General features: G+C 45.1%; 1 protein-coding gene across 1 annotated transcript in view; it reads right to left on the reverse strand.

Moving 5' to 3' along the window:
• The window catches only part of RNF17 (ring finger protein 17), a 720,374-nt gene that overhangs the window by 603,905 nt on the left and 99,888 nt on the right, over positions 1–16,581 (reverse strand). The window contains exons 5-6 of the mRNA XM_040339329.1: positions 6,412–6,455; positions 2,523–2,600 (exon numbers count right to left, since the gene is read on the reverse strand). Of these exons, the coding sequence (XP_040195263.1) occupies positions 2,523–2,600; positions 6,412–6,455 (122 nt within the window). The remainder of the gene's footprint in view (positions 1–2,522; positions 2,601–6,411; positions 6,456–16,581) is intronic.

Below are 16,581 nucleotides of genomic sequence, written 5' to 3' on the forward strand. Positions count from 1 at the left end.
GTTTTGTGGCCAAGTTTAGGAGTGCCGCAAACTAAGGCCTTTTTGGCCAATAGGGAGTGATAAGGATTATGTTGGTATTTTCTTCCCTGAATTTTCTCAGGATCAATGGGGTTAGTGGAAAGAGGGGAAAGGCACAACACAGCTGGTAATGCCATGGGTGTGCTAGAGCGTCAATGCCTACAGCCTGGTCCCCTCTGTGGAGAAAAAATTCCAAACCTTTGAATTTTGCTGTCTGGCAAACAGGTCTACTTGAGGTTGTCCCCACGCCTTGGAGATCATCGTGAAAATCTGATTCAGACTCCACTCTGCTTCTATTACACTCTGCTCAGAAGGTCTGCTAGCAGATTCTGAGATCCTTTTAGATGGACTGTTGATAGTTATTGTCCTGGGCGGAGCTAAATGTGACCTCCCTGAGTGGCTAGTTCCCTGAGACTTCTGCTCCTGGTTCCCCCTTGTTTAACACGTAAGTAACTGTGGTTGTGTTGTCTGACAGGATCTGTGCATGATGTCCCTGTACCGCTTGTTGAAAGGCAAGGAGACCCAGGAACATAGCTTTTAGTTCCCGCCAGTTTGAAGATTTTCTTGCTTCCACTTTGTGCAGTTTGACCGTCCAGGTGGGCCCTCCAAAACCACAAACTTGCATCTGTTAGACGCTTGTCTAAGGGAAAAATCCACGAGAGACCCTTTGTTAGATTGGTTGAGTCCCTCCACCACCAGAGTGCTAATTTTACCTTCAAGGTTAATTTGAAGTGTTTTTCCAGCGATTCCTGCTGTGACCAAACATGTAACATGTTCATCTGGAGGGGTCTGGAATGCAATCTTGCCCGCTGTACAACTGGATTGGAGGCTGTGAGAAGGCCAAAAACTGCCAAGGCTGACCGGACTGAAACCGAGAGGTTCATCTGAATCTGACTCACTGCAGAATAGATCTTTTCCTGTGGAAGAAATACTTTTTGAAGTACTGAATTTATGGTGTATCCTAGAAACCTCATCTCCTGTGCTGGCTCTAGATTTGATTTTTCTAGATGTAACAGCCATCCTAGGCTCTTGAGGCGAGTCTGCGATATCTGAAGATTTGTCGCAACCTGACTTCTGGAATCCGCAAAAAACAGGTTGTCCAAATATGGAATGACCAAGATCCCCCTCAGTTTCAGCAGGTTTCAGGGCTTCTGTCATTATCTTCGTAAATATCCTGGGGGATGATGACACGCCAAAAGGCAGAGCCCGGAATTGAAGATGCCAGACTGAAGTCCCTAGATTGACAACCAAGTGGAGAAAATGTTGTGAAGACTGAGCTATCGGTACATGTAGGTAGGTAGGCGTCCCTTAGATCCATGGATGCCATAAAGCAGTCTGGGGTTAACCACTTAGTTATCGAATGGATTGTGTCCATGCGGATGTGTTTGTACCTTATTGATCGGTTTAGTATCTTCAGAATCATTCGGCATTTTCCTGAAGGTTTCTTCACCAGGAATATAAGAGAATAAAACCTGCGGCCCTCCTGGTGTTTTGGGACTTGAACAATCACTTTCTGATGGATCAGATCCTGTAACCGGCTCATCATAGCGGAGGATTTTTCTTGATCCCGTGGAAGAGCTGTAACATAAAATCTGATTGGGGGGGTTCAGAAAATTCAAAGGCTGCTGTGTCCGTCCATGAACGGAAGAGAAAAATAATTCGCAATAGGCATATATTGATTGGCTTGCACAAAAGTAATAGCGTCCACAAAATAGGGGGTAGATTTAAGGCATTTTTATCATTTTTTTTTTCTTTTTACTAGAAATGGCGGTGATCTGAAATCCTTGTAGGGATTGCGATATTGCGGCTGACATATTGGACACTTGATTTAATTACAGTGATCAGTGCTATAAAAATGCACCAATTACAGTATAAATGTCACTGGCAGAAAAGGGGTTAACACTAGGGGGCGATCATGGGGTTAACTGTGGGGGGATGGGACTGACTAGAGGAGTTGAGAGATTGGTGTTCATATTGGTCCGTCTGGTCTGTCTCCTCTCCCCTGAGAGAACTGGGATCTATGTTTAAACACAGATCCCGGTTCTCGCTCTATCATGAGCGATCGCGGGTGCCTGGCGGTCATCGTGCCGCCGGGCACTCACAACGGCTCTGGCTGCAAGCGCGCCTCCTACATAGTCTTAAAGGGCTGACGTACAGCTACGACGGCTCACCCAGGTGAGTCAATCTGCCGCAGTTACTGCGGCAGCCAGTCGAGTACCGGTTAAAAAGAAAAAAGGGATCACAGAAGACCAATTAAAATAACATCCGAGTTACTGTTCTGCAAGGCTTCATTTTGCATTTTGGGAAGTAAAAAAAATGCCTACAACATGCCATCCAACACTGTGGGCCAACACATACAGATTCTGTATGTGGAAGAAATATTTCAGATGTGGCTATACCAGGGTTTGACGAATCACCTAGTATACCCAAAGGACATAGGTATGTTAATTTGCCAGAAAAGATACAAAGACTTGTATCACAACATCTTTAAAAAGGCTGTGTACCTGCATGGCACGGTTTAGCTGAGAATAAATTGAATTTGCCACCACCAATGCATCATCAATCCTAATAGTCAGATTATCCTGTAAAATAGAAGAATTGATAGGACAATTAAAATCGTTACTTCACATAAGCACATAATTAGGTTTACTATAAAATAGGGTACAACAGTACAAAAGGGCATTTTATGTAAAAAAAATAAAAAAAAAATACCTCATGCTAACCTATTAACTGACCAGCTGCTAACATTTTAAAACGCCACCCCTTGACTGTATAATAAACTCCAATTGGGCCACATTTATATGTGAAACCACTATATAATTTTTTTTTCAATTATGTATATATTTGTTTAAACCGTTTTATTATAATTTTCAGCAAAACAAATACAATAGGGACAAGTTACAGGTAATTCACAGTATAAGTATATTATCAGTCCATAGACATTGTTCTGAATTGTCACAAAGAGTTCATTATATTGAAAACCTCTCTTTACTTAAAATAAAATAACAAACATGTCATACTTGCCTCCCACTATGCAGTTCGTTTTGCACAGTGTGGTCCCGATCATCGTCTTCTTGGGTCCCCCGGAAGCGCTCGCGGCTCCTCCTCGCATTCGTAAACCCCCTAGGAGAAGCACTCTCCCTGGGGTTTACCTTGTGGACGCGCTCCCGAGTCCAGCATTTATGTGCATAGACACAGAATGCCGGACTCAGCCCTGCCCCCCGACGCCTGCGTTATTGTAATTGATTGACAGCAGCGGGAGCCAATGGCTGCGCTACTATCAATCTGTCCAATCAAGAGCCAAGAACCCCCGGGCAAGGATGAAGAGCACATCTCCGCCGAGGGAAAGCAGGGCTCAGGTGAGTAAAGATGAGTTACACTTACCCCCTCTGTGCAGGGGTTTTGCATAGAGTGGCCCCGATCCTCCTCTTCTCTTGGCTCCTCCCCGCATTGAGTGCCCCCTCAGAGACCCGCATTCCATGGACACACCCGAGTGGGCACTCTCCGGAGTCGAGTCCTACTGCTGCAACCATTGACACAGACAGGACCAGGCCCCACCCCCGTGTCACTGGATTGACAGCAGGCGCCAATGGCTTTGCCGCTATCAATCTATCCAATGAGGACCCGAGACAGCAGCTGAAGCTGCCGTGTTCGTCCCCATGGATGAACGATCAAGTTCAGGTAAGTAAAAGGGGGCTCTGGGGGGCCGCTGCACTATGGAATATTTACAACCCCCTTTAATAAAGTGCACCACAGAAAAAATAAAAAAAAAGTGTATGAATCTTAAAGCGGAGTTCCACCCACAAGTGGAACTTCCGCTTTAAAGCGGAGGTTCACCCTAAAAACATGTATATACCATTACATTCAGCATACTTCCGACATGTACAATATGCCGTTTTTTTTTCCGCTGTACATACCGTATTATTGTTCTTTTCCACCCGGTTTCCGGGTACTCGCTCCCGCCGGAGTAGGCGTTCCTATGCAGCGGCGCAATGTCACCTGGGACTTAGCCCAGATGATTGACGTGCTTGATAAAAACTTACCCCCAGCGGATAAGACGCGTCACGAGTTCCGAAAATAGCCAAACTGGGAGTCGGCTCTATACGGCGCCTGCGCAATCAGCTCTACACGGCTCCTAGTCTGTGCCGTATAGAGCCGACTCCCAGTTTGGCTATTTTTGGAAACTCGTGACGCGCCTTATCCGCCGGAAGGAAGTTTTTATAAAGCACGTCAATCATGTGGGCCAAGTCCCAGGTGACATTGCGCCGCTGCATAGGAACGCCTACTCCCGCGGGAGTGAGAACCCGGAAGCCGGGTGGAAAAGAATAATACGGTATGTACAGCAAAAAAAACAAACAAAAAAAAAAAAAAATACTGTACATGTCGGAAGTATGCTGAATGTAATGGTATATACATGTTTTTAGGGACTTTCTGTCCCACTTCCTCCTTGCGACTTCTGGCCGCCTAGGAGACTCCCCTCCCCCTAGGCGACCCCTCCCTGCAATCTTTTGGGACAAGTCACAGCTCCCAAAAGATTGCCTGGCAACTGAGAGCGCTGTGAATTTGCAAGCTGGACCCTGGGACAGGTGAGTGAGTTTATTACTTTTTGTAGCTGCTGACTTTTAATAAACTTAACCAGTGGAACTCCTCTTTGAAGGGTCACTAAAGGCAATTTTTTAATTGTTGTCTGTGCTCGCTATTAACCACTTCAATACCGGGCTTTAAAACCCACCTCCTTCCCGGGCCTATTCTGGCACTTCTCTCCTACATGTACAAATCATCATTCTTTTGCTAGAAAGATTACCCCCAAACATTATATATGTTTTTTTAGCAGACAGCCTAGGGAATAAAATGGCGGTCATTGCAACTTTTTATTTGGCACCGTATTTGCGCAATAATTTTTCAAACGGCTTTTTTTTGCAAAAAAAAAATGGTTTCATAAATTAAAAAATAACAAAACAGTAACGTTAGCCCAATTTTTTGATAAAATATGAAAGATGATGTTACGCCGAGTAACTAGATACCTAACATGTCACGCTTTAAAATTGCGTACACTCATGGAATGGTGCCAAACTTGGTTACTTAAAAATCTCCATAGGCGACACTTTAACATTTTTACAAGTTGCCAGTTTAGAGTTACAGAGGAGGTCTAGTGCTAGAATTGTTGCACACACTCTAACGCACGCGGCAACACCTCACATGTGTGGCTTGAACGACGTTTACATACGTGGGCGGGACTTTTTTTTTTTCAATCGCTATTGAAACAAACATCCCTTGTAATAGGAATGTGTGTGACAGGTCCTCTTTAAGGAGAGATGCGGGGTCAATAAGACCTCACATCTCTCCTCCAGGCTGGAAAGAATGAGATAGTGAAAAAAAATTCACAGATCTCATTCAAACTAGCCGCAATTGCGGTTTGTTTACTTACGGGGACCCGGGCGTGACGTCATCACATTGCGCCCGGGCCTCCGACAGTCATAGAGATGACTGGTGACCATCTGGTCACCAGTCTTCTCTATGGCAAACATCCGGCGGACGGCGATCATCTCTCCGGGCCCCTGGTGGGACGGGAGAGCCCGGAGAAGCACCGGATGGCGGCGGGAGGGGGGGATGTCCCCTCACGCCGCCTGTAAGAACGATCTAGCGGCGGAACCGCCGCTATGATCGTTCTTACGGTGCGCAGGATCGCCGCCGCTAAAAAATGATATCTCAATGATGCATCCGGGTGCAGGCATCATTGAGATATCCCCCCGCAAAGCCCAGGACGTCATATGACGTCCACCCTGGATAACAGGTCCCCGTTTTGGACGTCATATGACGGCGTGCGGGTGTCAAGTGGTTAAGGAGATTTACCCTCTCTATTTGTCCTGTTAACTGTTATCAAAAGCAAAAGAAAAAAATTGCAAATTATGGGCTGAAATTAAAAAGAAATTGAGGGGAATATTACAGTGGGGATGTTAGTTTTGGCGACACGCGGGTTCTCTCACTTTGTTTTGGATATGGGGCAGGAAGTGAAATCAAAAACTCTATACAGTAAAAAAGGTAAAAACAAAGCATTATCCTTTGTCGACCCTACAATAGAACAAGGGATACCAGCTCACACCATATATTGTAGATTGCCATTGGGTGCATGCAGTATTGAGGCCTGACCTTTATTATTTACCAAAAAAAATGTGGAGATCACGTTGCGTTGCTTTCCACCTAGATTACACTAACGTGTCAAAGGTTGTAAATCTAGTACAAAAAAAAAAAAAACTGAATGCAATTGTTCGATTTAATTGTACAGGCCCTTTTCTGAAAGAAAACATACCTATTCGGGAGGTTTAAGCACATTTTCAAGTTAATAATGCATATTGTCAGTGAGTTGGAGTTAAACCACTACAGATATATTACCTTCAAATCGTCAACATTCATCGTGTGCTGTGTATTCATAGATTCTAGAAAGAATTTTAAAAATTATTACACATGAAAAGAAAAAAACACAGAAAGGGGAAAAAGAAAAATATAAAAAAAAATCTTGCCTAAAGAATAAAAAGAATGGTCATTTACCCACTTTAATACAGGGCATTTTCACCCCCTTCCTGCCCAGACCAATTTTTAGTTTTCAGCGCTGTCACACTTTGAATGACAATTGCGCGGTCGTGCGACGTGGCTCCCAAACAAAATTGACGCTTTTTTTTCCCCCCACAAATAGAGATTTATATTGGTTATATTTGATCACCTCTGCATTTTTTATTTTTTTGCGCTATAAACAAAAGAAGAGCGACAATTTTGAAAAAAAAAACACAATATCTTTTTACTTTTTGATTTAATAAATATCATAATTAAAAAAAAAAAAAAAAAAAAATTCCTCAGTTTAGACCGATACGTATTCTTCTACATATTTTTGGTAAAAAAAAAAAAAAAAAAACGCAATAAGCGTATTTGATCGGTTTGCGCAAAAGTTCTAGCGTCTACAAAATAGGGAATAGAATTATGGCATTTTTATTTTTTTTACTAGTAATGGCGGTGATCTGCGGACATATCGGACACTTTAGACACATTTTTGGAACAATTCACATAGCGATTAGTGCTATAAAAAACTGCACTGATTACTGTGTAAATGTGACTGGCAGGGAAGGGGTTAAATATGATCCCTAAAGTGTGCTCCAACTGTAGGGGGACTCGCAAGGTGAGGAGATTGATGTGTGGTTCCTCTGTACTGGGAACACACATCGGTCTCCTCACCACTGACAGGACATGGATCTGTGTGTTTACACACACAGATCCATGGTCCTGCCGTGATTGCGGGCAATCGTGGGTGCCCGGAGGACATGGCGGCCACCAGGCACGCGCACCGAGACCCGAGCGGCCGGAAAAGCAAGGACGTTATATGACGTCTAGTCTGAAGGACGAAAGGTCCCTGCCGACGTCATTTTACTATGACTCGGTAGGGAAGAGGTTAAAAGGGGTTGTAAAGGTAAAAAAAAATTCCCTAAATAGCTTCCTTTACCTTAGTGCAGTCCATCCTTCGATTTTGCTCTTAAATGTCCTTATTTCTTCTGAGAAATCCTCACTTCCTGTTCTTCTGTCTGTAACTCCACACAGTAATGCAAGGCTTTCTCCCTGGTGTGGAGAAAGCCTCTTGAGGGGGAAGGGGGCGAGCAGGCAAGTCAGGACACTCTACTTTGCAGATGGAGAAAGGAGCTGTGCGTTAGTGGGCATCCTGACACTCCTACTCGCCCCCCCCCCCTCAAGAGGCTTTCTCCACACCAGGGAGAAAGCCTCACATTACTGTGTGTAGCTACAGACAGAAGAACAGGAAGTGAGCATTTCTCAGAAGAAATAAAGACATTTAAAAGCAAAATCGAAAGATAAGGTAAGTGAAGGAGGACTGCACTAAGGTAAAGGAAGCTATTTAGGGAAACATTTTTTTCCCTTTATAACCCCTTTAACCACTTAAGGACCGGACCAATATGCTGCCTAAAGACCCAAGGTGTTTTTACAATTTGGCGCTGCTTTAACTGGTAATTGCGCGGTCATGCAATGTTGTACCCAAACGAAATTTGCGTCCTTTTCTTCCCACAAATAGAGCTTTCTTTTGATGGTATTTGATTGCCTCTGCGATTTTAATTTTTTGCGATATAAACGGAAAAAGACCGAAAATTTTGAAAAAAAATGATTTTTCTTATAACAAAAAGAATTTTTTTTCTCGAATAAACTAAATTTTAGTCAAATATTTAGGCCAAAATGTATTCAGCCACATGTCTTTAGTAAAAAAAAAAAAAAAAACGCAATAAGCGTGTATTTATTGGTTTTCGCAAAAGTTATAGCGTCTACAAACTAGGGTACATTTTCTGGAATTTACACAGCTTTTATTTTAGGACTGCCTATCATTTCTTGAGGTGCTAAAATGGCAGGGCAGTACAACCCCCCCCCCCCCCCCCCCAAATGACCCCATTTTGGAAAGTAGACACCCCAAGGAAACTGCTGAGAGGCATGTTGAGTCCATTGAATATTTTTTTTTTTTTTTTTGGTCCCAAGTGATTGAATAATGACACAAAAAATTTTTTTTTTACAAAAACTTGTCACTAAATGATATATTGCTCACACATGCCATGGTTATATGTGGAATTGCACCCCAAAATACATTCTGCTGCTTCTCCTGAGTACGGGGATACCACATGTGTGGGACTTTTTGGGAGCCTAGCCGCGTACAGGGCCCCGAAAACCAAGCACCGCCTTCAGCATTTCTAAGGGCGCAAACTTTTGATTTCACTCCTCACTACCTATCACAGTTTCGAAGGCCATAAAATGCCAAAATAGCACAACCCCCCCCCCCCCCTCCAAATGACCCCATTTTGGAAAGTAGACACCCCAAGCTATTTGCTGAGAGGCATGTCGAGTCCATGGAATATTTTATATTTTGACACAAGTTGCGGGAATATGACAAACTGATTTTTTTTTTTGCACAAAGTTGTCACTAAATGATATATTGCTCACACATGCCATGGTTATATGTGGAATTGCACCCCAAAATACATTCTGCTGCTTCTCCTGAGTACGGGGATACCACATGTGTGGGACTTTTTGGGAGCCTAGCCACGTACGGGGCCCCGAAAACCAAGCACCGCCTTCAAGATTTCTAAGGGCATACATTTTTGATTTCAGTCCTCACTACCTGTCACAGTTTTGAAGGCCATAAAATGCCAAGATGGCACACAGCCCCCCCAAATGACCCCATTTTGGAAAGAAGACACCCCAAGCAATTTGCTGAGAGGCATATTGAGTCCATGGAATGTTTAATTTTTTTGCCCCAAGTCATTGAATAATGACCAAAAAAAAAAATTACAAAACGTTGTCACTAAATGATATATTTCTCACACATGCCATGGGCATATGTGGAATTACACCCCAAAATACATTCTGCTGCTTCTCCTGAGTACGGGGATACCACATGTGTGGGACTTTTTGGGAGCCTAGCCGCATACGGGGCCCCGAAAACCAAGCACTGCCTTCAAGATTTGTGAGTGAAATCAAAAATTTATGTCCTTAGAAATCTTGAAGGTGGTGATTGGTTTTCCGGGTCCCATACGCGGCTAGGCTCCCAAAAAGTCCCACACATGTGGTATCCTTGTACTCAGGAGAAGCAGCAGAATGTATTTTGGGGTGCAATTCCACATATAACCATGGCATGTGTGAGAAATATATCATTTAGTGACAATGTTATGTAAAATTTTTTTTTTTTGGTCATTATTCAATCACTTGGGGCAAAAAAATTAAATATTCCATGGACTCAATATGCCTCTCAGCAAATAGCTTGGGGTGTCTACTTTCCAAAATGGGGTCATTTGGGGGGGGTTTTGTGCTATTTTGGCATTTTATGGCCTTCGAAACTGTGATAGGTAGTGAGGAGTGAAATCAAAAATTTGCGCCCTTAGAAATGCTGAAGGCGGTGCTTGGTTTTTGGGGCCCCATACGCGGCTAGGCTCCCAAAAAGTCCCACACATGTGGTATCCCCGTACTCCGGAGAAGCAGCAGAATGTATTTTAGGGTGCAACTTCACATATAACCATGGCATGTGTGAGAAATATATCATTTAGTGACAACGTTTTGTAATTTTTTTTTTTTTTTGTCATTATTCAATCACTTTGGACAAAAAAAATAAAAATCAATGGACTCAACATGCCTCTCAGCAGTTTCCTTGGGGTGTCTACTTTCCAAAATTGGGTCATTTGGGGTTTTTTGTGCTATTTTGGCATTTTATGGCCTTCGAAACTGTGATAGGTAGTGAGGAGTGAAATCAAAAATGTACACCCTTAGAAAGCCTGAAGGCGGTGATTGGTTTTTGGGGTCCCGTACGCGGCTAGGCTCCCAAAAAGTCTCAGACATGTGGTATCCCCGTACTCAGGAGAAGCAGCAGAATGTATTTTGGGGTGTAATTTCACATATGGATTGATCGGTGGGTATGCCCACCATTAGAATACCTCCCTTCATCCACCCACTTCTAATGATGGGCATACATGCACCATTTATATCTGCCGAAGCATGGGGGCATCCTCCTGCAAAAAAAGTTATGCCGCGTACACACAGTCGGACTTTTTGATGCAGCGTACACACGGTCAGACTTTTCTATGCCGTGTACACATGGTCAGACTTTTCCACGGTAAAGCCTCCGTAGGAATGTCAACCGTATGTACGCGGCATTAGGAGCAAAATCGCTCCTCCGCCCCTAATACCCCCATGCTTCGGGATATATGCTCTTTTAACTGTGGTGGTGAAATCACCTCATACAGCACTGGAGTCGCGGCTTTATATATCGTGGGAGCAAACGCTGTTGCTGTCAAGATAAATAAGTCCGCGCAACAGCTGAATGGCGTACCTGAAAACAGTAAAGTAAATTACATACCTGAAAAGCAAGCATGAAAAACATAACAATAAAACTTTGCAGAATAGAATACAGTAAAAAAGAGCAGAACAATAGAGAGAGAATAAAGAGGGAGAGAACAATAAAACGACAACAATTTTTTTTTTTTTTTTTTTTTTAAACACTTTTTTTTGTTACTAACTTCAACTTTTCGGTTCCAGGTTTGGGTCTCTCAAAATGCGATGGCATCTTGGGAGACCCTGTGTAAGTGTGCCTAGCCTGTGAAATGTTTTACCCTACGCTAATACTTCACTTGTGTGTGGAAGTGTTCAAAACATTCACCAATACAAAGACCAGGATCGGCAGGACATTGGGGACAAAAATAACGGGTGTCACGCCTAAATCCGCGCTTGGTACAGACACGACATCTTCTTTGGGGGGCTCGTTGGGTAGGGGTACTCCTGAGGACATAAGAAAAATGCCTCTCATGCAGTCGGCTTACTGCATTTGGTAGGGGGTGGTGAGGTACAGAACCGCCTGGATACAGGAGTTCTGTGATGATATCCCTCTGGAATTGAAGGAAGGATCCATTTCGTCCTGAAGCTTTGTATAAGACAAAAGCATTCAGTAGAGCCAATTGAAATAAATGTAGAGACACTTTTTTGTACCAGAGTCTCGTCTTACGGGCAATATGATACGGCGCCATTAACTGGTCGTTGAGGTCCACCCCTCCCATATTTTGGTTATATTCGTGGACACAGAGGGGTTTTTCCACAACACCAGTCGCCGTATGAATTTGTACTGTCGTGTCTGCATGAAGGGTGGTAAGAACGAAAACATTCCTATTGTCCCGCCACTTCACAGCGAGCACATTTTTACATCTGCAGCAGGCTCTCGCCCCCAGCCTAAGACGGGCATCTACAAGCCGCTGGGGAAAGCCCCGGCGATTAGGTCGCACGGTGCCACATGCTCCAATCTGACGATCAAACAAGTGACTAAAAAGTGGCACGCTGCTGTAAAAATTGTCCACATACAAGTGGTACCCCTTTCCGAATAAGGGTGACACCAAGTCCCAAACGATCTTGCCAGCGCTCGCCATGTAATCTGGGCATCCTTCCGGATCTACCTCACTATCTTTGCCCTCATAAACCCTAAAGCTCAATGTGTAGCCTGTTGCCCTGTCACAGAGCTTATAGAGCTTGACCCCGTATCTGGCACGCTTGCTGGGAAGGTACTGCTTGAAAGACAAGCGGCCAGAAAATTTAATTAGGGACTCGTCAACGCAGACAACTTGCTGGGGATTAAACAAGGCTGCAAAACGTTCGTTAAAAATGGTTTATGAGGGGCCGAATTTTGTAGAGCCGGTCAAATTCAGGGTCTCCATGTGGACGACAAAGTGCATTGTCACTGAAATGCAGGAACCGCAGGATCGCCTCATATCGTTTCCTGGCCATGTGAGCAGAGAATATGGGCATATGGTCAATTGGATGTGTGGACCAATACATCCGCAATTCCGGAAATTGGTGTATGCCCATGTTGAGGGTAAGGCCCAGAAAGGTCTTAAATTCGGAAACCTCAAGAGGTTTCCATTCTTTGGCAAGGAGGGTCTGGGGATTAGCGGTGATGTAGGTACCAGCATATAAATTAGTCTGGTCCACAATAGATCTATAGAGATCTTCCGTGAAATACAGCGAATAAAAATCAAGTGGAATAAAATTCGCTGTATCCACCTGAATACCGGGTTGGCCAGTGAATGGGGGAAGTACGGGTGCTGTAGAAGTGGTGGGGACCCAATCAGGATAGGCGAATTCTGCAAAAAGGGCACTATGGGCACGACGAGCCTGTCTTTGTCTTTTTGGTGGCAGCGGGACACTACTTGTGCTTGCCACCTCGCCAGCTTGAACTGCACTTATGGGACTCGCCACGTCACCACGTCTTACTGCAGTGCTGGATGAACGACCAGGGTGTACTAGGCCGCTGGTGCTTGCCAATCCACCAGAAGGAATAGCGGCGCTAGTACTTCTCTGCTCCATACAAGGGTCCTGCGGTTCTTGCTGCTCAACAACATCAGAACGGGGTCGGGTACGCCTGGCCTTAGCAAGGACCACAACTCCGTCGTCAGAGCTATCTGACATGGAGCCGCTGTCGTAAACAGGTTTGTATTCTGAGCCAGATTCTGACAGATGTGTGACCTCCTCTTCACTATCTGTCATGCTCATGAACAAGTAGGCCTCGTCATCAGTGTATGTTCGCTTTGCCATTTTGGACTCTAAATTTAGTTGTACACTGGTGATGATTCACAGGTAAAAAAAGCACCTGACTATAGAAAGGAAAATGTAGAAAACGCTTCTTAAAAAAAATGTTAGCAATCGCAGGGATCAGGCCTGTCTCTGCAAACGCTGCCGTTATGTGTGTTGTGTTTTTGAAGTGACAGTGATCGATCGATACTGCACTTGTGTGGGTTGGGCTGGGCAGAGGGGGAAAACGCAGTTGCTAGCAGGTATCTGGGCTGATTCCGCTAACAATGCGTTTTTGGGTACCCTAAACTGCTCGGTACGCTAGTATAGATCTGATCAGATCAGGTATCGATCCGTTCAGATACTATACCACTAAGGGGGGTGTATGCTTTGCGAGTGGGTGCAAGCGTTACTGGCACTAACCTAACGCTGCCTGGGGCGATGCAGACCCTGACTGACACAAAAATTTCATTGATATCACCTGCCGGGCGATCAGGGGGTTAAACCTTTATTGGGTTATATACGGCGGGTGCCCTGATGCTATAAACCGCAAACTAACTAACCAGCGTCAACCGTAACACTTATACGGTGATCACTGGTAAAAGGGTAAACTAGGGGGCAATCAGGGGGTTAAAACCTTTATTATGTAATATATGGGGGTATCTGACGCTTTCTAAAGACCTGGCAGCGAACCTAAACTAACTGGCTAAGCCGCGTCACCAGTGACACTTATACGGTGATCACTGGTGAAAGGGTTAACTCTAGGGGCAATCAGGGGTTGAAACCTTTATTTATGGGGTACCTAACGCTATAGAACCTGGCGGCGAACCTCAAAAAAAACTAGCTGCCTAGCGGCAACAGTGACACTAATACAGCGATCAGAAAACCGATCGCTTAGTGACACTGGCAATAGGGGGTGAAAGGGTTAACTAGGGCGGTGATCAAGCATTACAAGTTAAAAAGCAATTCTAATGTAATTTTTCACTATTTTTCAAAATTTTCACTGCCATCTTCTTCCCTCTAATTAGAACCCCCAAACATTATATATATTTTTTATCCTTACACCCTAGAGAATAAAATGGCGATCGTTGCAATACTTTCTGTCACGCCGTATTTGCGCAGCGGTCTTACAAGCGCACTTTTTTGGGAAAAAATTACACTTTTTTTAATTAAAAAATAAGACAACAGTAAAATTATCCCCATTTTTTTTAATATTATGAAAGATAATGTTACGCCGAGTAAATTGATACCCAACATGTCACGCTTCAAAATTACGTCCGCTCGTGTTTCCACGAGCGGACGTAATTTTGAAGCGTGACATGTTGGGTATCAATTTACTTGATGTAACATTACCCTTTAAAAACTTTAACCCTTTAAAATCTCCATAGGCGACGTTTAAAAAATTCTACAGGTTGCATGTTTTGAGTTACAGAGGAGGTCTAGGGCTAGAATTATTGCTCTCGCTCTAACAATCGCGGTGATACCTCATATGTGTGGTTGAACACCGTTTACATATGCGGGCGCTGCTCACGCACGTATGTGTTCACTTCTGCGCGCAAGCTCGTCGGGACGGGGCGCGTTTTCTGGCTCCTAACTTTTTTAGCTGGCTCCTAGATTCCAAGCAAATTTGTCAACCCCTGATGTAATGACCGTTAAATCATTCAGAGGACATAAAAAAAAAATTGGGATGCCCCCAAAAGCCGCTCACCCTTTAAGGGCAAATCCACCAAGGCCTATTTGAGGACTGGTCCGCAGACCAGCATTTTAGCCACACAAGGCGGCGCAATACCACCGCATAGGCGGAAGCCCTGGAAAGCAAGGAGAGCGTATCCAGGACCGATTCACAGACGAACTTCAGACCCTGAACCAATTGTTCAGCCAGGTCCTTACAGGTCTCGGAAACATCCTGTTCCTCTAGCTCCTGCAGCAGAAGCTTCGCCCTTTCGGTCAGAGTCTGACACCAGAGTCCCGGCCTCACAGCCGAACCCACTACAGTGAAGAGGGAGCGGGCCACAGCCTCCACTCTATCGGCAGGGTCCATAAATGCAGGAGCCCCTTCCACAGGCAACGTGGTGGCCTTGCTCAATCTGGACACGGGAGGGTCCACAGACGGAGGAGAGACCCACTTTTTAAAAAAGTCCTCCTCAAAGGGATAACGGGTCGCAACGTTTTTTGGAACGGCAAAAACCTTTTGTGGCGTATCCCATTCCTTGTATAACAATTTGTCCAAATAAGGAACAAAAGGAAACACTTTTTGCGATGCGTATCGGTTTGCGGAACCCAAAAGGGACTGGCACATCAGGTTAACTGAGGCATTGCTGGGGCAGAAGTACCCGATTCAGGCTCCATAATGCCCCACCGCTGTCACCCTGAACTGCAAGGCAGAACCACCCACCGGTCACCTCCTGGCTGCTACAACAGAGGTAGAGGCCCCCAGGGAACTCACCATCCCACCTGGTGTAGCGTGAGCTGAGACAGATCTGAGGTGTGCACTGTAGCTGGCTGCGCTGCGACTGTCACCTCAGGGAGATTTGCGGTCTTTATGCAGCGCTAAAACGACCGGACAAGGCCAACAGAAATCCAAGATGGCCGCTGTATGAGGAAAACACACCATAGGACTACAGGAAAATGGCCGCCGAGCCATATAAACCGTGACCACGGCAAAATGGCGGCTGTTGCCAGGTTTAAAACACCCAGAGACACAGCACCCAGCGCAGCCCACACAACCTGTATGTAAAACACACACACACAGCCCCCGCTATACACACCGGTCCTGTGGTAACCGGTCCTCACAGCCACCACCCAAAAGGGGAAGGAGGGAGAGGAACCCTCAGTCGACCTCCCAGGGGAAAATTCCATACCACCTTACCTGAGCAAGGGGCCATACTTACCCGTCCTGCGACCACCAGCTGGAGGTATCCCAGACAGAAGCAACGTCCACTAACGGCATGGCTGTCGGCCAGACACTGTGACAAAGCCATAGAGACCGGTCATGTGTGCCCTGGAACAAGAATTTCCCCGGCCAACCCTGGAGCAATGGGGCCTTTCGTGGACGACCCAAAGCTGAGCTGAGGGCCGGCACACGCTCGATGGCCGAACATGGGGGGACTACAAGAATCAAGACCCAGCCTGTCACCCAGACGGCAGTTGATAGAAGAATCTCAGGATCCAAAAATGCAGGAACAAAACAAAAAGCGAAAAAAGAAAAAAAAAAACGCAAAAAAATTTCCAGAGTACAGGACTCTAGAGGGCCTGTCCTCTCCTGACGTTAGGCAGAGAAAAACTGAGGCTGCTAGAGCAGGATGTGGGTTATACCCAGGGAATCACGCCCCCTGGGAGGAGCTGCACTGAAGAAAAGTTGTTAACACTTTAAGTGCTGTATTTCTGCCTAACTCTCCTGGAAGGAAGCGGATATAACCCTACAGTCAAAGGCTGCTGTGTCCGTCCATGAACGGAAGAGAAATCCGGGCGCCCGGTCGC

Source organism: Rana temporaria, chromosome 2 (assembly GCF_905171775.1).
Source record: "Rana temporaria chromosome 2, aRanTem1.1, whole genome shotgun sequence".
Classification (NCBI taxonomy): domain Eukaryota; kingdom Metazoa; phylum Chordata; class Amphibia; order Anura; family Ranidae; genus Rana; species Rana temporaria.